At 39.2% G+C, this 27788-nt stretch overlaps 2 protein-coding genes across 2 annotated transcripts in view; one reads left to right on the top strand and one right to left on the bottom strand.

Annotated features, from left to right (window-relative positions):
- The window catches only part of LOC149602700 (uncharacterized), a 198587-nt gene that overhangs the window by 45162 nt on the left and 125637 nt on the right, over positions 1 to 27788 (bottom strand). The window lies entirely within an intron of this gene.
- LOC149602706 (putative glutamate receptor) lies at positions 300 to 5965 on the top strand. Its single transcript, XM_089860200.1, has 7 exons — positions 300 to 455; positions 537 to 637; positions 4720 to 4813; positions 5062 to 5226; positions 5293 to 5410; positions 5476 to 5708; positions 5855 to 5965. The coding sequence occupies exons 1-7, from the start codon at positions 417 to 419 to the stop codon at positions 5963 to 5965; spliced, it is 861 nt and encodes a 286-aa protein (XP_089716326.1). The 5' UTR covers positions 300 to 416.

The raw sequence follows: 27788 nt of genomic DNA, 5'->3' as shown, positions 1-27788 counted from the left end.
CGAATTTAATGTCTTAAGTCTCTTCTTTTTACTTTGCAACATTTAAACAAGTTAAGGCAGAAAACGAATGTTATGAGAAGATCTCATACTGCCAATGTGTTGACTTTAATCATTATTGCTAGCATCAATTTGAAAACGAGTAGGTCTATAGTACACGGAATTTTCTTCACATTTGCTGCACACACTTGTTAAAGCTTTATTGATCGAGGAAACTAGAATTTGAAACAGGAAAGAGTTCAATGTCATCTTTCCTCCGTCATTGTATTTGCTAAATGGCGTGATGTGAAAAACGCGAAGAAATATAGCGTCGTTGTCACGAATGAAGGTATAAATAATTTAATATGTCTGCCGGATTCATTAAGGCTTTGGAAAATATCATGAGCTTTTTGGATTGAGAAGAATTTCATAGAAGAAGGATGTGTGAAAATCAGACTCTTACCGTGGCAGCCCTTGACGTAAGGATATAAAATTGAATTTCATATTTATAATAAGAGTATTCGTTTTTGATTTGATTTCAATAAATTTCATTGCAATAGCACGTATCCTTCCAATTTCGAAAAAATAGTGATGGTAATCTCGAATTTCGTGGAAAGGACTTCAATATCTTACAATATTTGTCCAAAATGCTATCTTTCAAGTATTCCAAATACCAAATTTGCTTTTACTTATATTTTTTTAGTAATGCCAGGGACTTACTGAGAGTTAGTCTAGAAGTGAAGTAGGTGAAACGTCATAGATTCTCGTAAAGCGACGCCTGGTGAGGCGCTGTCAAAGGCTTAGTACACTCTAAGAAATTGGGGTGTGCTTTAACACCTTTAAAAGTAGTTTATATGGGTCCAAATTTGGCACCGTTACAGGTGTTCATTTACACCCCTGAAAGGGTTTAATAACACTTATTTGAGCAATTGGTGGCAAAGATAAGTATAAAATTGTACAACAGAGGTGCAGTTTAACACCTTTTTAACTCTTATATCGCACTGAAAGTGACTTTTTACTCTCATATTAGTGTTGTGCAACTCCTTAAAGGGTGCGGCATAGCACCTTTCAGAGTGTCGCTTCGCACCTTTAAGAGTGTCGCTTCACACCTTTAAGAGTGGGAGATCTTTTGGTAGGATAGTAGTAGAAATTCTAATACTTTTCCTAGACTTAAGTGCAAAACCGATGACGTAAAAAACACTATAGTGGCTACATTTACCACTCATGAAGCATAACTCAAATTTCGAGTATGGATTTCCTGTTTAATTAAATTTTGATTATCCGCCATTCCGCAGTCTTATTACCAATTAATGCTATATTCATAGCAATGAGAGAACTCCATCACATGAGGAAAGTTCTCACATGCAGAACTATACCTCGTCAAGCGAGGGTTGTTGCATATAAAGTCTAAAGTTATTATTACGGGTATATAAACTTCTGAAAAAGGCAGAAAGTTTTTAATTGGTACAAATGCATAGGATATTAAATTAGTTTTGGAGGCTATAATATTCAAGCAGTAGATAGAGAAGTTCTTGTTAAATTTAATAATCTCTTTTCACTAAGAGTTTTTCGAGCACCAGAAACGCGTTTAATCTAATTTGCACTACAGATTTTACAAAAAAAATTCCATTTAGTACTCTAATTTTTCTCAAATTAATGATAAAACATGTCACAAAAGCAAGTGCCCCACTTTGGCTGCTCAAGCTGGCCCTACTGTGAGGCCAGTACCTAACCTAGTCTCGTTTTTTAAGAGTATCGCTTAACACCTGTAAGAGTGTCGCCTAACACGCTTAGCATAGTTTTATGAAGGTACAATACCGCCAGATTACCAATTTCTTTGTTAATTTTATCTAAAGGATAAAACTGTTTTCTTTCATGAATATCATCTTTAAAAAAGGTTTAACAATTACGTTTTTTCAACAATTTTTTACTGTTTGTATTGACTTTAATATTAAAACATTAATGAAAATGAAAGACCTTATTTAAGAAACCCGCAGTATTATAATTTTTACCTCTCCGAGTGACGTATGTCACGGAGAGGTTCTAATTTCGACGTGTCTCTGTGTGTGTGTGTGTGTGTGTGTGTGTGTGTGTGTGTGTCTGTCTGTTGTTATACCCACGTGACCGCGTTCGCAGTTTGCAAATCGGAGCAAACGTGTTCTCAATTTCCGGAAATTTCGAAAATTGTATTACACTTACAGGCTATTACTCCATTGCCTGTCTAACATCACCAGCCTCTGGTCTTTGTCCATCCCACATGGACACCAGTCTGTACACACTGGCTTCTCATCCCCACCCTCTTGTGGTCTTTGTCCATCCCACATGGACACCAGTCTGTACACACTGGCTTCCAATCACCACCGTCATCTGCTCTTTGTCCATCGCACATGGACACCAGTCTGTACACCTGGCTTCTAACACCACCGTCATCTGCTCTTTGTCCATCCCACATGGACATCAGTCTGTACACCAGGCTTCTAACACCACCATCTTCTGGTCTTTGTTTTTGTCCATCCCACATGGACACCAGTCTGTAAACCTGGCTTCTACTCCATCATCATCGTTAAGGTTAAGACATACGCGGCGATCGGCCAGGGTTACGAGAAACGTCCGGCCTCCCTAAGGTGGGGCTTCCACCAGAGGTTCACGCAATTGCGCTGTTCTTATCCATAGCTGCGATTCGACACCCTTATATACTACCTATTTGAGTAAGGCGACGCAACCGGCGTATGCTTCATTTCAAACGCCAATATTAGTCAAGTCTCTCAAGAATGTTTAATTATTCTTTTTCAAAACGATGTAACGCTCAATAAGGCGAACAACTATCGAAGAAAATATTTAATATTAATTATATTTATTTTAATATTTAAGATAATCATGTCTCTAAACTCAAAATTAATACGGAAAGGGTAAAACAGTAGTCTATGTGTTTGTCTATATGTGTCCGTCCGTTGTTAGACTAGTGCGCTGCGTTAGAAGTTCGCTTTTGTTTTGATGTGTAAAGAAATCCTTCAGAACCTTAATATTCCCGTTTTCCATAATATAAAATGAATATGTGGAAATATTTTTCGTAATTATGATGCATTTAGTACTTTTGTAGCTTTAAAGCTCTATTTCATTTTGATATTCCATAGATTTTTTTTAATATTATTATTTAAAATGGATGTTTATATATTACTTAAGCTATACTACATATGTTTATAGCATATTCCTTCCTAAAGTGAATACAAGCGCAACGCTACAATGTTGGTCAAATGAACTATTATTTGTTAATAGGCCTAGTGAACCAAAAAGTAAACGCTTCGGTTTGGTTTTCGTTTCTGTAATGCAGAGACATTAACGGTTCAGAGTGAGCCGAAAGTTAAATACACTATTAAATAATTAGGCTTAGATTATATAATCATGGTGGAAATCTGGGCCGCGTTCAGCAGAGCCCAGCGCTGTTAGCAGTGTCTTACATAACGGGATTTTGTTTTTGAATTTTGACGTCACGGTGCTTAGCGCTGAGCTAGCGCGGTCTTCAAAGAAAATAGTCGGCTTTTTGGATAACGTGACGTAAAACGTGTAGTTCTCAGCTTGGCGAAAAAACCATGGATGAATCAATACAAATAGCTCTATGGGACTATAGCTATTTAATTGGCGTGAAACCAGTTGATCACGCGAGAATTTTAAGAGATATGTTAGTTTCTAATTTTAATTATAAAAGTTGTTATCTATCTCTATAAATATGTTATCATACAATTTTTGTTAAGCCTTGGTACCTTGCACGCTTTATTGCGCTAGCGTCATTTATAAAACACCGATGACCGGAGAAAAGCTATGACGACAGAGCTCACCGGTAAACATTTCCAAAATCCGCTGTCTTTTTTGGTGAGCTCTGCTGAACGCAGCCCAGACCAGTGAAAGGTCTGATCGTAATGGGATAATAGCTTCGTGTTTTCATGCTTTTCATGGTACGCATTTACTTTCAGTGTGTGTAGCCACAAATAAGCTTTGGTGTTATGTAACGTTAACAGTCATGTTGACAAACTAAGAAAATCGTTGAGGTGAAACGAGAGGATAGTGTTTATATGGCAACCCTGTTGTGAATATGGCTTTGAACATAGAGGGCATACAGTTGAGGAGTAGAAAATTGGGTTTCTACAAACACGTAAAGGTAGTATCCCTCCAATGTTTTATCTCTTCATTTCCCGTTTCTCCCCCATCGGATGATTTTAATGTGTACAAGTATATCATTTTTGGATGTAAAATGTCGTCTGATTTACAGTATATTTGCTACGCTTTGTATACTGCTTTAATATTTCATAAATTTTAACTTAAGAAACATTTCCATATCTGGGTAAATAAGTTTGTAAGTAGTCGTCTTGACTCGGAGAGGTAATATTTTGGTTTTCCCAACTTGTTCATGTTTAATTTCGAACGGTGTTTTAATAGTGTTATTTTACACCGAATTTACACTTTAAATTGGCCCCTAAAAACTCAAGGTAAGAAAACTCTCTTTTGGGTGTTTTTACGGTGTTTACACCGTTTTAACACGTTTTTAACACTTCCATTTCTTAGAGTGTACAGACTAAATAGGAAAATGGACAGCAAAATCGCGTGTAGTTAATTCTCGCTTGTCGTTCTCGAACTATAGCTCTCAGTAAGTCTCTAGCGTTACGAAGTGTAGGGAGTGTCATACTTATTGAATATATCTTATAAACTTATGTTCATTTGATCAGACTTTTCGTGTGGTCTATGTAGATTTTCTATTATAACTCCTGGAGATGGCGAATGGGGAGTGTGCAATGTTATGACGAACCATTGCACTGGACTGGTGGGAATGGTAGCCCGAAAGGTATCAGTATTTTAGTTATGTCAAGGGAGTCAATTGTTTCAATTGTAAAGTATTGTACTACTAAAATCTAGTGGATTTTTCCTAAACCTCTTAAGGAAAAAAGCCCCATTGGCAACGGTTGTACCAGGATTTAGTACGAAACAACTACATTATATTTTCATGCATATTGACCTCTAGAAACAAAGCGACACTGAATATAATTATTAACTTCTGGTTTACTGTTCCTAACTTTGGTTATTTGGGTTAAGGAAGCGGATATAAGTATTTCAACAGTATCTATAAACGCAAATCGAGCTGATTTCGTCGATTTCTCAATGCCTTATTTCCAAGATGTAGTGACTTTCGTTACCAAGGCACCCAACCTATTCAGAGTGACCAATGCTTTATTTCTAACTGAACCTCTACAAAATGAAGTATTATATCATGCAGTTTATTTCACAGACTCCAAACTTATAATAAATCAAACATTTTTGTCGTAGGCTTGGATATTAATTTTTTCTTCGTTATTTTTTATTATTTTTATTGTCAAATTCGCGAGTTGGTGGTACAAAGAACATATTACGTTTTGGAATATAGTGAAAATAACATTACGTCAAGGTGAGAATAGCAATAGGATTAAAATGTTATTTGGCAATATAATTTAATATTTTGTTGGAAAATAGGGATTGAAAGTACGAAAAATCACGTTAAGTCCACGAGTTTGATAGTTCTCGCTACCACCATTTTAGTTTTTGGTATAATCGAAACTCTTTACGGATCTTATTTGACGTCGGTGACCAGTTTCGCTCCCGTTACTTTACCAATTGACACCTTCGAACAAGTGGCTCAGTTAATCAAATCAGAAGGTTACGTTATCAGTTCAGTAGAAGGATGCGCTTTTCAAAAGTTTATAATGGTATATTGATAGACTCGGAAAATTTAAGGAATATTAGCACCTAAAACCTATAACCGCAAACTCTTTCGAAACGTTTTGATATCTATGCATATAAATTATTGGGACTAAGATCCAACTCTTAATATGAGGGTCGGTTCCACTTGAAGAGGGCGCTTAAAACCGTATTCTCAAATCTCATCCTAAATCGACACTTGAATCTCCTGCCAAATATTTACCCAACCCAAATGTACGTCGCTTCTGTAATGTACGGGTATTAGATTACGGTTAGGTTAAATGATGACGACTAAAACATCTCTTAAATTTAAACATAAAAAAGAACCTTTATTACTAGTCATTGCTAACATTGTTATTCTATTTATAAGGTACGTCGTAACGTTGGTCGGTTGCCGGAACATGAAAATATGGTTTCACTGAATTGGTTTTGCCATTTTAGCTTTCCTGATTAGGTCGCGTGGCTAATTTGTCTCACCGATTTGGTCTTGGGACCATTTGGTCTCGTGATTTTTTGGTCTCGTGATTTTTTGGTCCGTGCACACAAAAAAAATTGAGTGTTTCTTTGGAGTGAAAATGGTGTACTTTTTAAATACACCTATATAACACCTAACATTTTCACATGAATAACAAAAACGGTGTTATTTTGGTATTTTAAAGGTGACCATTATCTACGAAAAAAACGCTAAGTTAATATAGGTGTAAAATGTATCTGGAATTACTCCTTTTTTTAGAAAAGGGTGTTATAAGGGTAGATCTCAGACTTTAAATTTTATAAACTGGTATTTTTTAGCACAATTCTGTAAATTTTTAATTGCTATATATACACTGTTAAAAATGTTGTCCAAAATTGGATGTAAATGGATCCAAACGGCTGACTCTGAGACAGCACAGTTTTTCGTCTATTTTTGGATAACGTAACTTGTGTCCAAAAAGGGACGATCGATTTATTAGCCAGATTTGGAGTCTCATCCAAAATTAGATCGAGAATCATCCATTAAGGGATCAACTATCACCCAGAAATGGTCGGGATAATATCCATATTTTACGCAAGTGAACAAAAATTAACTCGTACCGTCACAATATTGGACTAATATCAAGCCCATAGTGGACTAATATCTAGCCCATTTTGGACTAATATCAAAAAAATTTGGACTCATATCAAGCCCATATTGGACTAATATCAAGCCCATATTGGACTAATATCAAGCCCATAATGGACTAAAATCAAGCCCGCATTGGACAAATTTCTAACCGATATTTGACTTATATCGAACCCATATGGGACTAATATCGAGCCTATATTGGAGTCATATCATGCCCATATTCGACTAATATCTAACAGATAATGGACAGATATCAAACAATATTGTTCTCATATCAAGCCAATATAGTAGCTAGATCTGTAAGTGACGTTCATCATGAAGAGGTTATATTATCATTATATCTGTTTGTGTGTCGGACTGTACTTTGTTACACCCCAGTAGACCAAGAGCACTTTCCCAATCTGAGCAAATTTGCAAAGTGTTCTTTATTTCCGGATCGCATAAATAGTTCACGGAAATCTGGACAATTGTATTCCCTTTAAGCCATTGACACATTCGTTCTGACCACTATTATATTACCTTTCATCACCAATAAGTCTAACACCACCACCTTATGGTCTTTCAGACAATCGCGAAATAGGCATACTCTAGGCGTCAAACTTCAATAATAGCCGGGTTCAAATCATGTTAGGTAAAACGTTTCTTAAAACGATATAACTAGAAGTTTGACGAGTAACTCTCGATAAAAATATTAAATATAAAATATAATTAATAAATTATTTGAGGAAAACCTCATTTAACCGAAACGACTCTAGTCAAAGTTAATATAGGACAAGTAAGGAAGTTTGCGTATGAAGCCGACACACTGTATACATTTCATAATTTATAAAAAGCTAGTAATTAAGACTTTACTCCACAGTATTACAAATCATGAAACAATCCAAAATTAATAGAAGACGAGTAATGAAATCGTTAGTTAAACGAATAAGATAAGACGATTTGGGATAAATGATCAAATAAAGTTTCAAGTGTGACTCTGTAAAGACGAGTGGATTTTTATCTCTCCGAGTGATGAATGCCACGGAGAGGCTCTGTGCCTAAGGTGTCTGTCTGTCTTTGTGTTAACTTCTGCTATTGCTTTTAAATAAATTGCAATAATTGCATATCTAGGTAAATAGGTTTGTAGGCAGTCTTCCTCTTGACTCAGAGAGCTAATATATTGGTTTTCCCAAGTTGTTCTTAAATAATTTAATAAATACAATAATTATTAATTATTGTATTTACTTTTCAGTGACAAATCAAAAAGCACGGTCTTAAAATAAATGCGGCCTAAGTATAGGGAGTCAAAAAAGTCCTCAAATATTATTTCACGCTCCCTTTTTTACCTTAACACTTTCCATATATTAACCCTTCTTTGCTAGACTGAAGATCGTCTATGTTGAGCTAGTAAGGATAGTTTTAGTCACAAGAATTGAAAGAATCAATTTTCGGAATAAAGCTACCATTTTTGGACCCTTACATCACTTTCCATCCAATTTTGGACTACTTTGCGCAAATTTGGATAGTTTTAGCACCAATAATCGAAGGAATCCATTTTTGGATTTACGTTAGCATTTTTGGATCCTTCCATCACTTACCATCCAAATTTGGACCACTATGTGCAAATTTGGATAGTGATTGGACTAATTTTTCTAACAGTGTAGTTAAACTGTCTCATACAATAACGCGAGAGCGGCGAGAGAGAGGCGAGAAAACAATTTCGCATTTTTTCACTGATTTATGATTATTATTAATATTAATATGAAATAGTTTTGTGGACAATTAATATTTAGCGAAATGGAAGTTTCAAAAGAGTGTAATTCAAGAAAACACTTTTTTACAAATTAAAAACACCTAAAATAGAGTTTCGTCACAATGAGTTTTCCGGACAATTTAAGGTGTAAATTCGGTAATAAAAACCTTTAGAACACCGTTTTAAATTAAACACGGAAATTAAATAATAATACTGCGGGATAGAAAATAAATAACTTGTTTCTTAAATGAGGTCTTCCGTTTCTATAAATGTTTCAATTTTGAAGTCAATCCAAAGATTATAAAGTCAAGGAAAAAGACTTAATTGTTCGTATTAAATTAAATATAACAGCATTTTTAAAGATGATATTTTCTTAAGAAAATATTTTTATCCCTGAGTAAAACGTAGCTAAGAAATTGGTGATCAGGTGGTATGGTAGCTTTATAAAACCTGCTAAATGTGTTATGTGACACTTTTAAAAGCGTTACACGGCATTCCTAAAAGCGTTACGCGACACTCTTAAAGGCGTTACGCGACACTCTTAAAGGCGTTACGCGACACTCTTAAAGGCGTTACGCGACACTCTTAAAGGCGTTACGCGACACTCTTAAAGGCGTTACGAGACACTCTTAAAGGCGTTACGAGACACTCTTAAAGGCGTTACGAGACACTCTTAAAGTTGTTATGCGACACACTTAAAAGTGTTATTTTAAGCTCGCAAAGGTGCTGAACAACACACATAAAAGAGTAACAATTATCTTTTAGTACGAAAGAGGAGTTGAAAAGGTGTTAAACTGCACCTTTGTTGAACAATTTCCATTCTTATTTTCGACACCTATTTTTCAAATAAGTGTGTTTAAATCCTTTCAGCTTAATATCTAAAGAACAGTTTCTAAGTCTACCTTATTTAACATTTCCCATAAAGTTCTATAATCATTGTTTTGACACATTGCGTCCCGGGTTTAACATTTTTAATCTAATCAAACAAGGTTAATTTATCGTTAAGTGCTCACGACGCCCACACTCTGCGTATATGGTCCAAAGTATCGGTTATCGGTTGAATTAATAGTTTAGAGAACCCATATAATAACAAAATTTCTTCTGCACAAAAGTTTCGTGATTCTGCGGATGTGAATTTGAACTACAGACAAACCTTTCATTAAAAATCCATAAATATCTCAACAATTTACTGGAACATGTTTATTTAATATAATTTAAATATCAATTTATCTTTTTAAGCATCATCTTACAATAATAACAAGGGATATGTTATGGATTATGGCTTATTTCACTTTTCCCTTATAATTAGATAAGCCTTCAAATCGTTAAATAATGTATCACTTTGCAACTCTGTTATTATCAGAGAAATTTTAGCAATGAACACTTAAGTGTAGTCATTTGAGGCTGCATTGAGGGAATGTCCTATGGAGATAAGCCAAGTAATAAACTTGCTTCTGAAGAAGTTGAGCATGACTTGAACATCGTGATCGTAGTGAATTGTTGTAAAGTAAGGTTTTCTGAGCTCCCTCAAACTCAATAGTGCGTGTTACGGATAGTCCAATCCGCATTGCGGAACCGTAACGTCACTACCCTAACTTTTCTTCTAACAATTAATTACTACTAACTACGATCACACTAAGGATTAGTATAGCCAAAGCAAAGTCCAGTTACACAAGGATCCGTCGTGTCCTGGCAAGCTCGCCATTTATGTAACCACGCTTACGAGATTTATAAACTCGCCCCATTTGCACGTGGCCATAAAAGCCTTGGCTATAACTAAGAATAACTACTACGTTTCCTTAGGTTCAATCATACTTTATTAACTAACAATTTAAATAATAATTAAATACCGACTTGTATTTAATACAACTAAAGAACTTAAACATAATTACTATTTACGATGAAGTCCAATACCAGGGCAAGACGCCCTATGCTCGAGCATACTACTCCATTCTAGTAGTGGAGAATGACTGACTTACTAATGATAAGCAGTCGACGCTTATATAGTACGGGGAAAGGTCAGAGGTAACGCTGTGTGTTAATCCTCTATGTAACCGTACACCCCTGGAGTAGAAACCCAGGAGGTCCCTTGATTATTACGGGAGGTTACATTATATTTATTTAAATATTAAAGATAAACCTCTCGTGCAAAGAGAGAGATTATCATCGCCTCCTATATCTACCAAGGCCCGTGCATGCCATATATTTCCTTCATTGCCTCCTATATCTAGCAAGGCCCGTGCATTGCGATATATTTTTCAAAACAACAACAAAAATGGGAAGCTCCTCACAGAAACATAATAATTTCTTTTCTCTGTATATGAAGTAAAAAAATATGGATAATATTGCGCTCCTTCTTTAATGCTATGAATCCTTGCCTGTCTATTAATATTTTACGTAGGAGTTGTTGTAGTCATGTTCCCCCAATAATAATACAACGCTTGGTTTAAAATTAACTCTGACTTTATTACGTCTGCGTTCTCGTTACACTGCCTCCTTAGTAGAGGCGAGTCCTTATTTATATACAATCGTTACAAGTTTTTTAATACAGCTCGTGAATGATTTTTTATGCTCTACTTTAGTAGTGTTTTTTATGCCCGTATACAACAACTTTTTTTTTCTTTATACAAAGCTACTAGATGTGTATCGAATTGGTTTTTTGATGACGCGGCCGTAGCTTGTAGTGGTCCTTCGCCTTCCTGTTGGCGTGGGGGTTGATGATGGTGTTGGGTTTGCCATGGTCGGCGGGAGTGGCGCTGCCGCTGGTGGATCTGCGATGGGGTTGTTGAATGTTCGAGGTTCAGCGACTCCTGTTCGTGTTGGTGCTGGGAGGCGAATTGTAGCCCTTGGTTGTCCAATCGCATCTCTGCCATTCTGTGTTCTTTGTTGCATATGAGGATCTCCTTGCTGTTGATGTTGTTGGTTTGACTGATTATTCCCTGGTGGGTTCGGTCTGAGGTGTATGCGTGTGCGTCGAAGGAGTTTGCCGTCCTTGGTACGTATTTGATAGGAATCGTGCTGGAGCGTGTTCTGGATTTCCGCAGGTTCCCATCTACTTGGTCCGATCTGATGGAATACTTTACTGCCAGGCGTAAAAGGGCCTAGTGGTTTCTGTGGCCTTTTCCCATTTTGATTCAACATACTTTCCTGCCGTTGCTTTAACGCTGCTGTCGTTTGGTGGATAGGATAGTGTGGAATGATGTTTTTTTGGTTTATGGTTATGGGCGTTCTCAGTCTTCGACCCATAAGTATCTCTGCTGGTGACTGCAAGTGATCCTTGGGGGTTGTGTTGTACTCCAGTAATACTTCGTGTATTCCTTTTCCATCTATCATCGCTTTCCGTAGTAGCCGTTTTATGGTTTGGATGGAGCGTTCTGCCATGCCGTTGGTTTGTGGATGATAGGGGCTGGCAGTTATGTATTCGACACCCCATTGTGCCAGGAATGACTTGTAGGCAGCCGAGTTGAACGGTGGTCCGTTGTCGCTTATTATTCTCTGCGGGGCTCCATATCGTGCCATGTGTGGGGACATCGCTGCTATTATTCCCTGAGCGTTTAGAGACGATAGTTCCTGCGTTTCTATGAATTTTGAGTAATAGTCCACGATGATTATGAGGTTGCGCCCTTGATGGTGGAACAGGTCAGTTCCTAATGTATGCCATGGGTATGGTGGTATGGGTTGTGGTTTTAGTGGTGTTTTCGTGTTGGCGCGATCGTGCTGGCGACAGACCGTGCATGCTTGTATGTGATGCGTTAGGTCTTTGGAGAGGTTCGGCCAGTACACGTGTATCCTGGCCTTGGCTAGACACGCTCTGATGCCCTGGTGAACCGAGTGTAACTGTTCCATGGTGTAGCGTTGTAGGCTTTCCGGTACAATCAAGCGATCGCCTCTGTATAATAGGCCGTTTTCCTCGTGAAGTTCCTCCTGAATCGGCCAGAATCTGCGGACTTTTTCGTTTGGGACGCCATGGATTGTCTTGGGCCAACCGTTCCAAATTAGTTCGAGGAGCTCCTGTAGTGTGGAGTCCTGGGTAGTTTCTCTTAGGAATTGTTCCTCTTTTTCTCTTGATAGCGTAGTTAATCCGTAAACTGTTGCATTCGGACCCTCGAGATAGCTTGAATCATAACGGATGTCTGGGTGCGGTGCCCTGGAGAGCGTGTCGGCGACATAGAGTTGTGACCCCGGTACGTATTTCAAGTTGGGGTTATACCGGGCTAGTCGTAATTTGAGGCGTTGTATTCTTGGTGACATCAGTTGGAACGGTTTCTTTGTGATTGCTAGTAGTGGTCGGTGGTCCGTCTGTATCGTTACCGGAGCAGCAGCAATATAGAAATGGAATCGCTCGCATGCATAGAGTATTGCCAGGAGTTCTTTTTCTATTTGCGCGTATCGGATCTGGGTTTGGTTAAACGTCATCGACGCATAATCCACTGGCCGGTTATTCTGCAACAGGACAGCACCTATTCCATGTTGGCTAGCATCCACTGAGAGCACGCACGGTAGTCCTTGATTATAGAATTGTAATACTGGGGCTGTTATAAGGGCGTTTTTGATGTCTTGAAAGGTTGCTTGTAAATTGGAGTCCCATTGGAATTCAGCCGTCGATTTCATTAGGGCTCGTAATGGTGCGGTGCGTTCTGAATATGATGGTATGAACTTTGCCAGGTAGTTCACCATACCCAGAAAGCGTTGAAGCGCTGTCTTGTCGGCTGGTGGTGGCATGTCAGTGATTGTCTTAACTTTGCCAGGGTCTATGCGTAGGCCGGCTTCGCTGATAATGTGGCCGAGGTACTTGATCTGTAGGACAGCCAGTTGTATCTTCCCGGAGCTGAATGTCAGGCCTTCCCTTTGGGCTTGCTTGAGCACGGTTATTAGCGCTACGTCATGTGAATCCAAATCTGGGCCATGAATGATGAAGGGTAGGTTGTGGGAGTGTCCTTCCTGACAACCACCATGGGGTGGACCCAACTGGATGGTGCAGTGACCGGTTCGATTATTCGTTGTTCGTGCATCCTTGTGAGTTCCTCCCTTACTGCTTGGCGTAGATTAATCGGGATTTTTCTTGCTGCGCTAATCGTCGGGGTGGCGTTTGGTTTCAGGTGCAGCTCATGTTGTCCCGGAAGTTTCCCTATTTTGTCAAACACGTTGCCAATTGCTCTGATGATGTCTTGTGGGCTTGACTGTGCTGTTATGTTGTCGGTATTCGGCACGAGGGTTGTATCTTGGCGGGCAGTTGGGTCTAGTGCGTGAAGGTCGCAATACTGGGATGACTCTGGAAGACGGGCTATCAATCTTAGTTGCATGGATACTGTGCCGCTCAGTATTGACGTGGTATGGCTCGGTGTAACATAAAAGAGACTCGAAGTCGTGGCGTTCTTGTGTCGGCATGGGAGATATACCATACCCCTTACTGGAACATTGTGGCCGGAGTATGCTCTGATGCTGTGTTGCGGAGGGAGTAATGGCGGAAGATCTGGGATGCTTTCATAGACGGCGTTGGGGATGACGTTGACTTGTGAGCCTGTATCTATCTTAAACACCACGTTCAGATTGGCCACTTGGACTGTTGCTTGCCAGGTATCGCTGTGCGGCACTTCCGGGCCATCCTGTGGATTCATCGTATGTAAGGTCAATGCACCAAGGTAGACTGGTGAGAATGGTGCTCCGTCTTCCTCTTGATCTTGTATTGCGTTTTCCAGCCAGGGTCGTCGTGGATCGTGGTTCTGCTGTCTATATTGGGTCGTTTCTTCTAAGGTATGCACCGAGCGACATTTGGCTGCCCAGTGGTTTGTTCCATTGCAGGAGCGACATCTAGAACCAATGGCTGGACATGGGCGAGCTGGATGTTGTAGGCCGCATTGGTTGCATTCGATCCTGTGTGTCCGATCATGATATCCTTGACCCTTGTATCGTTGATCCCGCTGTTGTTGACTATATGGCTGATTGTGTTGTTCCGTGTAATCGCGGCTTCTACTTGTGGATTGGCGTGTGGAATACCGGGCTCGAGAGAAGCGGGGCTGATGGCTGGGAGGATCCCTGTTGCGAGTGAGTGCGTCGAGTGGTTCTGTTGTTGGTTGATTCATGAGGGAGTTGGTGGTTTGGGCCATGGTTTGCAGGTGCGACTTGGCGGACTCCTCGGCCTGGCATGTCTTGATGGCATCTTCGAGTTGTAAGTCGTGTAGGAGAATCAACTTCTTTCGGGCGGTCTCGCTCTTGGTGCCAATCAGAATTTGTGTGGCTATCAGTGAGTCCTGGAGAGCGCCTAACGCATGCTGGGGCGAGCGTCTTTAGTTCAGTGAGGAACTGCGCGAACGTTTGGTGTGTGGCCTGTCGCTTTTGGAAGAAGGTGAAGCGGGATAAATTCGTGCTTTTATAAGGCTTGTAGTATTCGTCGAAGGCATCCAATATGTGTTTCAGCGTGCGGGTGGCCTCCGTTGGGTTGGCTACGCCTGGTTGAGGAATGGTCAAGGTTTCGTAAACCTTCATCGCCCACTACGTGGAGGAAGACGTTCTTTTGGTGTTCCTCATCTTCAGCAGTCAGTTTCGATGCTATGGCGAAGATCTGGTATCGTTCTCTGTATTGTTGCCAAGCCTGAGCAGGGGTGTCTGTTGGTTGGAATGGCGGAGGGCTTTTGAATGAAGTCATGGCGAGTTGCTGTCAATCGGCGGGTTGCTGTCAGTCGGCGGGTTGCTGTCAGTCGGCGGGTTGCTGTCAGTCGGCGGGTTGCTGTCAGTCTTCTGGTTACTGTTCGGTGAGCGTGGTTACTTCTGACACCATGTTGTAGTCATGTTCCCCCAATAATAATACAACGCTTGGTTTAAAATTAACTCTGACTTTATTACGTCTGCGTTCCCGTTACACTGCCTCCTTAGTAGAGGCGAGTCCTTATTTATATACAATCGTTACAAGTTTTTTAATACAGCTCGTGAATGATTTTTTATGCTCTACTTTAGTAGTGTTTTTATGCCCGTATACAACAGGAGTAATACGTTTTTAGCGAAGTCTAGAGAGGATAAACATAAGCGAGATTGTTTCGGAAAAAAAATACTGCTTCCACTAATGGGTTTATACTCCTTGTTACTGTTGTATAGAGTAATCATGATTAAAGCTTAAAAAATTACGAGAGAACAGACCTTTTTTATCGTCTTGTTTTATTCTTAATAAGAATATAAAACATTTATTTTGTATCAAAAATTTTTTTTTGGTGCTAAGATTGCTTTAGAAAAATCCAAAAGGTTAGACATTGGTAAAAAAGACATGTGTAAGCTATTTGCAGAGATGATAATTGTTTTACACGTTTTAAATTAGACTAAAGCTTCCACTATTGTGTTTATGCTCCTTGTTTGTTTGACTGAAAACCATCTAGGTGTAGATAACAGTCAGACCAAAAATTTAAAAAAATATATATTTTAAATCTTATCGGATTCGCCCACCTAGTTGAAAATAGACCTTTCAAATTTGCAGGAGTCATTCTTGAGAATTTTTTTTTGCTTGTAGGTTGTCAATTTATCTACCAGTAAATATTTGTGTTTGAAAATTGGATATTAAGTCAAATTAAGTGGTTGTAAAGAGACAGCACGTTTTTGCCGCTTCATTTTGTGAGTATTTGATTTTTGTATGTAAAATGGAAGAAGATAGTGTTGAGAGTAAAGATGAAATGCGGAAGCGCAAAGCGCGGGAAAGGATGAGGTTAAAAAGATCAGACCCTGAGTTTAAGAAGAGAGAAAATGAAAGGAGAAGAGTTTTAGCAGCTCAGAAAAAAGCTAAGGTTGAATGTACAGGTTCTAGTACGTCTAGTCCTACTACTAGTTTGCCCATTACTTCTATTGCGCCGTCAGTTGGTCACGATGGTAAGGCGCGTTTATAAGCGAGCGAAAACCTGAAGCTGATAGTTGAAGCATCAAATTTTTACTCGGCGTCGGCTTCCGCGCGACCGTTTATATACATGCGAGAGCTGATTTTCTATAAGCAGACGCAAACGGCGCTAATTTATGGCGCAAGCTGAGCGCTTCAAAGAAACTTTGATCTTCTCGCCCGTGTATTTTAGGTTTCAGCTCTCGATTGGGGTCACGTGTTTAATTTTATCCACTAAAACGCCAAATAAATATGTCGTCTGCTATTCTGCTACAGTTTCAGACATTGCGAGATTGCTGCGATCGAGGTGGTTGTGTTTTTTTAATAAAATTTCGCTTAAGCAATAAAGCGAGAAAAGAAATAGACAGGAAAAAAGACCATGAAGTTAAAGAAATGTTAATCAATGAACGTATGAAAATATCCCTCCTCTTCAACCAAATGGGATGAGTTCCCCACCTACGTGCTTTTCTTTCCTTTTTCTTTTCCAACTGTTTTTTCTTTTTTAACAGCAATAGTTTCTTTTTGGTTAGTAATATACCTTCCATTGCTGTTAAAACGATTATGCGTTTCTCAATCATCGTCGCCATTTTAAGTACTCTCTCGTTCTAAAAATATCAGTTCTCGAGTCGCGAGTCCCACCGCCTTTATAAACATGAACTACCTAGAGTACGCTGACGTCGCAAGCTTTTTCCGATCACGACGATGAAGTTTCGGCTTCATACACAAGCGAAAGCACCTATTCTCGCTCGCTTATAAACGCGCCTGTAGTAAGGTTGAAGGTACGGTTTCTAGTATTTCTAGTCCTAATTTGTTTGTTGGTATTGCGCCGCCAGTTGGCCACAGTAGAATGAAGGATAATGTATTAGACGGAAGTACAAGTGTAGTTGCTGAAAACGTAGCGTTAATTACTGCCGACGAAGCGATGAATTTAGTTAGTAATATTTCAGATAGTTCTGTAATGGTAGCGAACGATGAACAAGTACCTTCTACGTCTCATGGTAATGTTTATCCGATAGAGAGAATGAGAATTTTGAGACAGAATGAAGAGTATAGAATGAAGGAGGCGCGAAAAAGCGAGAGAATGAGGTTTATCGTGAAAGGGAAAATCAGGTTGGCATACTTACCAAGAGAGTTAAAAGGTTTGATGAGTGGTATAGAGCAAGCGAACGAGTAAAGGACCAGTTGAGTAAGGCTAGTAAACGCCAAGATGCAGAGTACGTTGAAGCTGAACGTGTTAGAAATCAGTTGAGTAAGGCTAGTAAACGCCAAGATGCAGAGTACGTTGAAGCTGAACGTGTTAGAAATCAGTTGAGTAAGGCTAGTAAACGCCAAGATGCAGAGTACGTTGAAGCTGAACGTGTTAGAAATCAGTTGGGTATGGCTAGTAAACGCCAAGATGCAGAGTACGTTGAAGCTGAACGTGTTAGAAATCAGTTGAGCAAGGCTAGTAAACGCCAAGATGCTGAGTACGTTGAAGCTGAACGTGTTAGAAATCAGTTGAGTAAGGTTAGCAAACGCCAAGATGCAAAGTACGTTGAAGCTGATCGTGTTAGAAATCAGTTGGGTATGGCTAGCAAACGCCAAGATGCAGAGTACGTTGAAGCTGAACGTGTTAGAAATCAGTTGGGTATGGCTAGCAAACGCCAAGATGCAGGGTACGTTGAAGCTGAACGTGTTAGAAATCAGTTGGGTATGGCTAGTAAACGCCAAGATGCAGGGTACGTTGAAGCTGAACGTGTTAGAAATAAGTTGGGTATGGCTAGTAAACGCCAAGATGCAGGGTACGTTGAAGCTGAACGTGTTAGAAATCAGTTGGGTATGGCTAGTAAACGCCAAGATGCAGGGTACGTTGAAGCTGAACGTGTTAGAAATCAGTTGGGTATGGCTAGTAAACGCCAAGATGCAGAGTACTTTGAAGCTGAACGTGTTAGAAATCAGTTGAGTATGGCTGCCAGTCGTGCAAATGTGGAGTTTAGGAACCCTGAACGTTCTAGGAATAGATTGTCTGTGGCAGAAAGAAGAACAGATCCTGTGTTTATAGAGCAGACGTATTTTGAAAGCATAAAAGAAGGTCCAACGTGGCCATGTGAAGGGTGTTCAAATCTTTTTTTTAAGCATCGGGTAGCTTAGTTCAGTCTAGAGTGTTTTTGGCAGTTCCTGGGATTCACGGTCGTGAATTGGGTGACAAAGTATTTTTATGTAGTGCTTGTAATAAAGCTGTCAAGAAGAAAGAAATCCCCAAGTTTTCCAGAGAAAATGGATTTGAATTTCCTGAAGTTCCGTCAGAACTAGCTAATTTGTCTAATTTGGAGGAAAGGATGATTTCACCACGAATGCCTTTTATGCAAATAAGAAGGTTGGGTTGTGATCAACAAAGGGGGATTAAGGGAAACGTGGTCAACGTTCCTATAAATGTTGAGTCTACAGTGTCAGTGTTACCACGGTTACCTTGTGAAACAGATACTGTTCAAATTGAGTTTATGAGGAGAATGCAATATAACACACCATATTTGTATGAAACTGTTAGGCCTAAAAAAATGCACGAAGCTCTTAAGGTTTTGGTGAAAACACCGTTGTATATTAAGCATGGAATATCTGTAAGAGTCGATATATTGGATCCAATTCCAGAAGAACTTGAATTTATTGTTGACGAAAATGACCGTCAGTTAAATCAAGATGATATATTAAGCGAAAACCCAGTTGGGTCAGTGAATTTAGCGAACGAAAATGATAGCGATGATATGTGGAATGAAGTCAATGAAGCTAACGAAGTTAATTTATTACCAGTTGGGAATCAAGACACGTTGTTAGTGTCATTGTCCGATTTCCTTCCGACTAACACCATGCGTGTTAAGTTTGCTCCTGGTGAAGGTCAAACGCCAATGTCTTTGCTCTATGACGAGGACGCTGAGGAATTGTCATTCCCCAGTATTTATGTCGGTCAGAAGAGAAACCTTAAGGTTAAAGGTAGGTTTGGGGATATTGCCAAGTGGGAGCTTCGTAATGTTGATCGACGTTGCGCCAAGAATGTCTCAAAATGGTTTTACGCTTTTGTTAAGTTGGAAACAATGAAAGTTAGTGAATCTATACAAGTGTGTATGAGAAAAACCAAGAGAAAAGATGGCTCTAATTACACTGCTGGGTTTTTATCGTCTGCTGGTGCACTCGATTCAATTGTTAAGCAGGATGATGGTTTTAGAGTATTAGAAAATTTGCAGTCCTCGCCTTCATATTGGCAGCATAGGCAGAAAGAGTTAATGGCTATGATTAGGCAGCTTGGTACGGCTACCTTTTTTATAACGTTTTCAGCTGCGGAAGGCAAATGGCCTGAGCTTTTGAACATACTGAGAGTGACCTCAGGTCAAGAACGCTTAGCGGATAATGAAATTAGGAATTTAAGTTTTTCGGAAAAGGCCAAGTTGATTCAGAATGATCCTGTTACTTGTGCTAGATATTTTGACCACCGTTTTCGGGCTCTGCTTAAAGCTTTGCAAAAACTAGGTCCCCTTGGTGTTATTGAAGATTATTACTTTAGAGTTGAAATACAGCAAAGGGGGTCTCCCCATCAACATGGGTTGATATGGATTAAAGATGCGCCTAAGCTCAAAGATGATTTGTCGAATGTTAAAGAGGTAGAGGACTTTATTGATAAAGCTATTTCTTGCGCTGGTAAATTGAACGATGATAATGGGGATTTATTAACGTCTTTGCAAATGCACAAGCACACGACAACGTGTAAGAAAAAGGTAAATAACAGTTCAGTTTGTCGTTTTGGAATTCCATTTCCTCCCATGCCTAGAACTATTGTTTATGATCCGAGTTTAAGAGAACCCGGTACTCTTGACGAAGAACTGAAATGTAAGAGGAATTCCAAAAAATTGAATGAACTTTTGCAATCGAAAGAAAAGGAATTTTGGGTAGATAGTTTCGAGGAGTTGTTGGCAAAGTTGCGAATGAGTGAAGAGGAATATATTAAGGCAGTTACGTATGACATAAAAAAGAAAGTTGTTTTATTGAAAAGACTCCCTAAAGATACTAGGGTTAATCCGTACAACCCGTGCACTTTGCGCCTTTGGCAAGCGAATATGGACATTCAGTTTGTCTAATTTGGAGGAAAGGATGATTTCACCACGAATGCCTTTTATGCAAATAAGAAGGTTGGGTTGTGATCAACAAAGGGGGATTAAGGGAAACGTGGTCAACGTTCCTATAAATGTTGAGTCTACAGTGTCAGTGTTACCACGGTTACCTTGTGAAACAGATACTGTTCAAATTGAGTTTATGAGGAGAATGCAATATAACACACCATATTTGTATGAAACTGTTAGGCCTAAAAAAATGCACGAAGCTCTTAAGGTTTTGGTGAAAACACCGTTGTATATTAAGCATGGAATATCTGTAAGAGTCGATATATTGGATCCAATTCCAGAAGAACTTGAATTTATTGTTGACGAAAATGACCGTCAGTTAAATCAAGATGATATATTAAGCGAAAACCCAGTTGGGTCAGTGAATTTAGCGAACGAAAATGATAGCGATGATATGTGGAATGAAGTCAATGAAGCTAACGAAGTTAATTTATTACCAGTTGGGAATCAAGACACGTTGTTAGTGTCATTGTCCGATTTCCTTCCGACTAACACCATGCGTGTTAAGTTTGCTCCTGGTGAAGGTCAAACGCCAATGTCTTTGCTCTATGACGAGGACGCTGAGGAATTGTCATTCCCCAGTATTTATGTCGGTCAGAAGAGAAACCTTAAGTTTAAAGGTAGGTTTGGGGATATTGCCAAGTGGGAGCTTCGTAATGTTGATCGACGTTGCGCCAAGAATGTCTCAAAATGGTTTTACGCTTTTGTTAAGTTGGAAACAATGAAAGTTAGTGAATCTATACAAGTGTGTATGAGAAAAACCAAGAGAAAAGATGGCTCTAATTACACTGCTGGGTTTTTATCGTCTGCTGGTGCACTCGATTCAATTGTTAAGCAGGATGATGGTTTTAGAGTATTAGAAAATTTGCAGTCCTCGCCTTCATATTGGCAGCATAGGCAGAAAGAGTTAATGGCTATGATTAGGCAGCTTGGTACGGCTACCTTTTTTATAACGTTTTCAGCTGCGGAAGGCAAATGGCCTGAGCTTTTGAACATACTGAGAGTGACCTCAGGTCAAGAACGCTTAGCGGATAATGAAATTAGGAATTTAAGTTTTTCGGAAAAAGCCAAGTTGATTCAGAATGATCCTGTTACTTGTGCTAGATATTTTGACCTCCGTTTTCGGGCTCTGCTTAAAGCTTTGCAAAAACTAGGTCCCCTTGGTGTTATTGAAGATTATTACTTTAGAGTTGAAATACAGCAAAGGGGGTCTCCCCATCAACATGGGTTGATATGGATTAAAGATGCGCCTAAGCTCAAAGATGATTTGTCGAATGTTAAAGAGGTAGAGGACTTTATTGATAAAGCTATTTCTTGCGCTGGTAAATTGAACGATGATAATGGGGATTTATTAACGTCTTTGCAAATGCACAAGCACACGACAACGTGTAAGAAAAAGGTAAATAACAGTTCAGTTTGTCGTTTTGGAATTCCATTTCCTCCCATGCCTAGAACTATTGTTTATGATCCGAGTTTAAGAGAACCCGGTACTCTTGACGAAGAACTGAATTGTAAGAGGAATTCCAAAAAATTGAATGAACTTTTGCAATCGAAAGAAAAGGAATTTTGGGTAGATAGTTTCGAGGAGTTGTTGGCAAAGTTGCGAATGAGTGAAGAGGAATATATTAAGGCAGTTACGTATGACATAAAAATGAAAGTTGTTTTATTGAAAAGACACCCTAAAGATACTAGGGTTAATCCGTACAACCCGTGCACTTTGCGCCTTTGGCAAGCGAATATGGACATTCAGTTTGTCTAATTTGGAGGAAAGGATGATTTCACCACGAATACCTTTTATGCAAATAAGAAGGTTGGGTTGTGATCAACAAAGGGGGATTAAGGGAAACGCGGTCAACGTTCCTATAAATGTTGAGTCTACAGTGTCAGTGTTACCACGGTTACCTTGTGAAACAGATACTGTTCAAATTGAGTTTATGAGGAGAATGCAATATAACACACCATATTTGTATGAAACTGTTAGGCCTAAAAAAATGCACGAAGCTCTTAAGGTTTTGGTGAAAACACCGTTGTATATTAAGCATGGAATATCTGTAAGAGTCGATATATTGGATCCAATTCCAGAAGAACTTGAATTTATTGTTGACGAAAATGACCGTCAGTTAAATCAAGATGATATATTAAGCGAAAACCCAGTTGGGTCAGTGAATTTAGCGAACGAAAATGATAGCGATGATATGTGGAATGAAGTCAATGAAGCTAACGAAGTTAATTTATTACCAGTTGGGAATCAAGACACGTTGTTAGTGTCATTGTCCGATTTCCTTCCGACTAACACCATGCGTGTTAAGTTTGCTCCTGGTGAAGGTCAAACGCCAATGTCTTTGCTCTATGACGAGGACGCTGAGGAATTGTCATTCCCCAGTATTTATGTCGGTCAGAAGAGAAACCTTAAGGTTAAAGGTAGGTTTGGGGATATTGCCAAGTGGGAGCTTCGTAATGTTGATCGACGTTGCGCCAAGAATGTCTCAAAATGGTTTTACGCTTTTGTTAAGTTGGAAACAATGAAAGTTAGTGAATCTATACAAGTGTGTATGAGAAAAACCAAGAGAAAAGATGGCTCTAATTACACTGCTGGGTTTTTATCGTCTGCTGGTGCACTCGATTCAATTGTTAAGCAGGATGATGGTTTTAGAGTATTAGAAAATTTGCAGTCCTCGCCTTCATATTGGCAGCATAGGCAGAAAGAGTTAATGGCTATGATTAGGCAGCTTGGTACGGCTACCTTTTTTATAACGTTTTCAGCTGCGGAAGGCAAATGGCCAGAGCTTTTGAACATACTGAGAGTGACCTCAGGTCAAGAACGCTTAGCGGATAATGAAATTAGGAATTTAAGTTTTTCGGAAAAGGCCAAGTTGATTCAGAATGATCCTGTTACTTGTGCTAGATATTTTGACCACCGTTTTCGGGCTCTGCTTAAAGCTTTGCAAAAACTAGGTCCCCTTGGTGTTATTGAAGATTATTACTTTAGAGTTGAAATACAGCAAAGGGGGTCTCCCCATCAACATGGGTTGATATGGATTAAAGATGCGCCTAAGCTCAAAGATGATTTGTCGAATGTTAAAGAGGTAGAGGACTTTATTGATAAAGCTATTTCTTGCGCTGGTAAATTGAACGATGATAATGGGGATTTATTAACGTCTTTGCAAATGCACAAGCACACGACAACGTGTAAGAAAAAGGTAAATAACAGTTCAGTTTGTCGTTTTGGAATTCCATTTCCTCCCATGCCTAGAACTATTGTTTATGATCCGAGTTTAAGAGAACCCGGTACTCATGACGAAGAACTGAAATGTAAGAGGAATTCCAAAAAATTGAATGAACTTTTGCAATCGAAAGAAAAGGAATTTTGGGTAGATAGTTTCGAGGAGTTGTTGGCAAAGTTGCGAATGAGTGAAGAGGAATATATTAAGGCAGTTACGTATGACATAAAAAAGAAAGTTGTTTTATTGAAAAGACACCCTAAAGATACTAGGGTTAATCCGTACAACCCGTGCACTTTGCGCCTTTGGCAAGCGAATATGGACATTCAGTTTGTCTAATTTGGAGGAAAGGATGATTTCACCACGAATGCCTTTTATGCAAATAAGAAGGTTGGGTTGTGATCAAGAAAGGGGGATTAAGGGAAACGTGGTCAACGTTCCTATAAATGTTGAGTCTACAGTGTCAGTGTTACCACGGTTACCTTGTGAAACAGATACTGTTCAAATTGAGTTTATGAGGAGAATGCAATATAACACACCATATTTGTATGAAACTGTTAGGCCTAAAAAAATGCACGAAGCTCTTAAGGTTTTGGTGAAAACACCGTTGTATATTAAGCATGGAATATCTGTAAGAGTCGATATATTGGATCCAATTCCAGAAGAACTTGAATTTATTGTTGACGAAAATGACCGTCAGTTAAATCAAGATGATATATTAAGCGAAAACCCAGTTGGGTCAGTGAATTTAGCGAACGAAAATGATAGCGATGATATGTGGAATGAAGTCAATGAAGCTAACGAAGTTAATTTATTACCAGTTGGGAATCAAGACACGTTGTTAGTGTCATTGTCCGATTTCCTTCCGACTAACACCATGCGTGTTAAGTTTGCTCCTGGTGAAGGTCAAACGCCAATGTCTTTGCTCTATGACGAGGACGCTGAGGAATTGTCATTCCCCAGTATTTATGTCGGTCAGAAGAGAAACCTTAAGGTTAAAGGTAGGTTTGGGGATATTGCCAAGTGGGAGCTTCGTAATGTTGATCGACGTTGCGCCAAGAATGTCTCAAAATGGTTTTACGCTTTTGTTAAGTTGGAAACAATGAAAGTTAGTGAATCTATACAAGTGTGTATGAGAAAAACCAAGAGAAAAGATGGCTCTAATTACACTGCTGGGTTTTTATCGTCTGCTGGTGCACTCGATTCAATTGTTAAGCAGGATGATGGTTTTAGAGTATTAGAAAATTTGCAGTCCTCGCCTTCATATTGGCAGCATAGGCAGAAAGAGTTAATGGCTATGATTAGGCAGCTTGGTACGGCTACCTTTTTTATAACGTTTTCAGCTGCGGAAGGCAAATGGCCTGAGCTTTTGAACATACTGAGAGTGACCTCAGGTCAAGAACGCTTAGCGGATAATGAAATTAGGAATTTAAGTTTTTCGGAAAAGGCCAAGTTGATTCAGAATGATCCTGTTACTTGTGCTAGATATTTTGACCACCGTTTTCGGGCTCTGCTTAAAGCTTTGCAAAAACTAGGTCCCCTTGGTGTTATTGAAGATTATTACTTTAGAGTTGAAATACAGCAAAGGGGGTCTCCCCATCAACATGGGTTGATATGGATTAAAGATGCGCCTAAGCTCAAAGATGATTTGTCGAATGTTAAAGAGGTAGAGGACTTTATTGATAAAGCTATTTCTTGCGCTGGTAAATTGAACGATGATAATGGGGATTTATTAACGTCTTTGCAAATGCACAAGCACACGACAACGTGTAAGAAAAAGGTAAATAACAGTTCAGTTTGTCGTTTTGGAATTCCATTTCCTCCCATGCCTAGAACTATTGTTTATGATCCGAGTTTAAGAGAACCCGGTACTCATGACGAAGAACTGAAATGTAAGAGGAATTCCAAAAAATTGAATGAACTTTTGCAATCGAAAGAAAAGGAATTTTGGGTAGATAGTTTCGAGGAGTTGTTGGCAAAGTTGCGAATGAGTGAAGAGGAATATATTAAGGCAGTTACGTATGACATAAAAAAGAAAGTTGTTTTATTGAAAAGACACCCTAAAGATACTAGGGTTAATCCGTACAACCCGTGCACTTTGCGCCTTTGGCAAGCGAATATGGACATTCAGTTTGTCTAATTTGGAGGAAAGGATGATTTCACCACGAATGCCTTTTATGCAAATAAGAAGGTTGGGTTGTGATCAAGAAAGGGGGATTAAGGGAAACGTGGTCAACGTTCCTATAAATGTTGAGTCTACAGTGTCAGTGTTACCACGGTTACCTTGTGAAACAGATACTGTTCAAATTGAGTTTATGAGGAGAATGCAATATAACACACCATATTTGTATGAAACTGTTAGGCCTAAAAAAATGCACGAAGCTCTTAAGGTTTTGGTGAAAACACCGTTGTATATTAAGCATGGAATATCTGTAAGAGTCGATATATTGGATCCAATTCCAGAAGAACTTGAATTTATTGTTGACGAAAATGACCGTCAGTTAAATCAAGATGATATATTAAGCGAAAACCCAGTTGGGTCAGTGAATTTAGCGAACGAAAATGATAGCGATGATATGTGGAATGAAGTCAATGAAGCTAACGAAGTTAATTTATTACCAGTTGGGAATCAAGACACGTTGTTAGTGTCATTGTCCGATTTCCTTCCGACTAACACCATGCGTGTTAAGTTTGCTCCTGGTGAAGGTCAAACGCCAATGTCTTTGCTCTATGACGAGGACGCTGAGGAATTGTCATTCCCCAGTATTTATGTCGGTCAGAAGAGAAACCTTAAGGTTAAAGGTAGGTTTGGGGATATTGCCAAGTGGGAGCTTCGTAATGTTGATCGACGTTGCGCCAAGAATGTCTCAAAATGGTTTTACGCTTTTGTTAAGTTGGAAACAATGAAAGTTAGTGAATCTATACAAGTGTGTATGAGAAAAACCAAGAGAAAAGATGGCTCTAATTACACTGCTGGGTTTTTATCGTCTGCTGGTGCACTCGATTCAATTGTTAAGCAGGATGATGGTTTTAGAGTATTAGAAAATTTGCAGTCCTCGCCTTCATATTGGCAGCATAGGCAGAAAGAGTTAATGGCTATGATTAGGCAGCTTGGTACGGCTACCTTTTTTATAACGTTTTCAGCTGCGGAAGGCAAATGGCCTGAGCTTTTGAACATACTGAGAGTGACCTCAGGTCAAGAACGCTTAGCGGATAATGAAATTAGGAATTTAAGTTTTTCGGAAAAGGCCAAGTTGATTCAGAATGATCCTGTTACTTGTGCTAGATATTTTGACCACCGTTTTCGGGCTCTGCTTAAAGCTTTGCAAAAACTAGGTCCCCTTGGTGTTATTGAAGATTATTACTTTAGAGTTGAAATACAGCAAAGGGGGTCTCCCCATCAACATGGGTTGATATGGATTAAAGATGCGCCTAAGCTCAAAGATGATTTGTCGAATGTTAAAGAGGTAGAGGACTTTATTGATAAAGCTATTTCTTGCGCTGGTAAATTGAACGATGATAATGGGGATTTATTAACGTCTTTGCAAATGCACAAGCACACGACAACGTGTAAGAAAAAGGTAAATAACAGTTCAGTTTGTCGTTTTGGAATTCCATTTCCTCCCATGCCTAGAACTATTGTTTATGATCCGAGTTTAAGAGAACCCGGTACTCATGACGAAGAACTGAAATGTAAGAGGAATTCCAAAAAATTGAATGAACTTTTGCAATCGAAAGAAAAGGAATTTTGGGTAGATAGTTTCGAGGAGTTGTTGGCAAAGTTGCGAATGAGTGAAGAGGAATATATTAAGGCAGTTACGTATGACATAAAAAAGAAAGTTGTTTTATTGAAAAGACACCCTAAAGATACTAGGGTTAATCCGTACAACCCGTGCACTTTGCGCCTTTGGCAAGCGAATATGGACATTCAGTTTGTCTAATTTGGAGGAAAGGATGATTTCACCACGAATGCCTTTTATGCAAATAAGAAGGTTGGGTTGTGATCAACAAAGGGGGATTAAGGGAA

The sequence above is a fragment of the Phalangium opilio genome, unplaced genomic scaffold, assembly GCF_054372755.1.
Source record: "Phalangium opilio isolate 3A_F unplaced genomic scaffold, DU_Popi_V2 ptg000352l_1, whole genome shotgun sequence".
Lineage (NCBI taxonomy): Eukaryota > Metazoa > Arthropoda > Arachnida > Opiliones > Phalangiidae > Phalangium > Phalangium opilio.
The sequence above is the reverse complement of the archived record's forward strand: the minus strand, read 5'-3'. Positions and strand labels throughout refer to the sequence as shown.

Bases quoted from the DNA above. Each gene is read 5' to 3' on its own strand.
- LOC149602706 (XM_089860200.1), top strand. From the start codon at position 417: ATGTGTGAAAATCAGACTCTTACCGTGGCAGCCCTTGAC. The intron at 456-536 runs GTAAGGATATAA...TCATTGCAATAG, and splicing joins TTACCGTGGCAGCCCTTGAC to CACGTATCCTTCCAATTTCG. The intron at 4,814-5,061 runs GTATCAGTATTT...ATTTGGGTTAAG, and splicing joins TGGGAATGGTAGCCCGAAAG to GAAGCGGATATAAGTATTTC.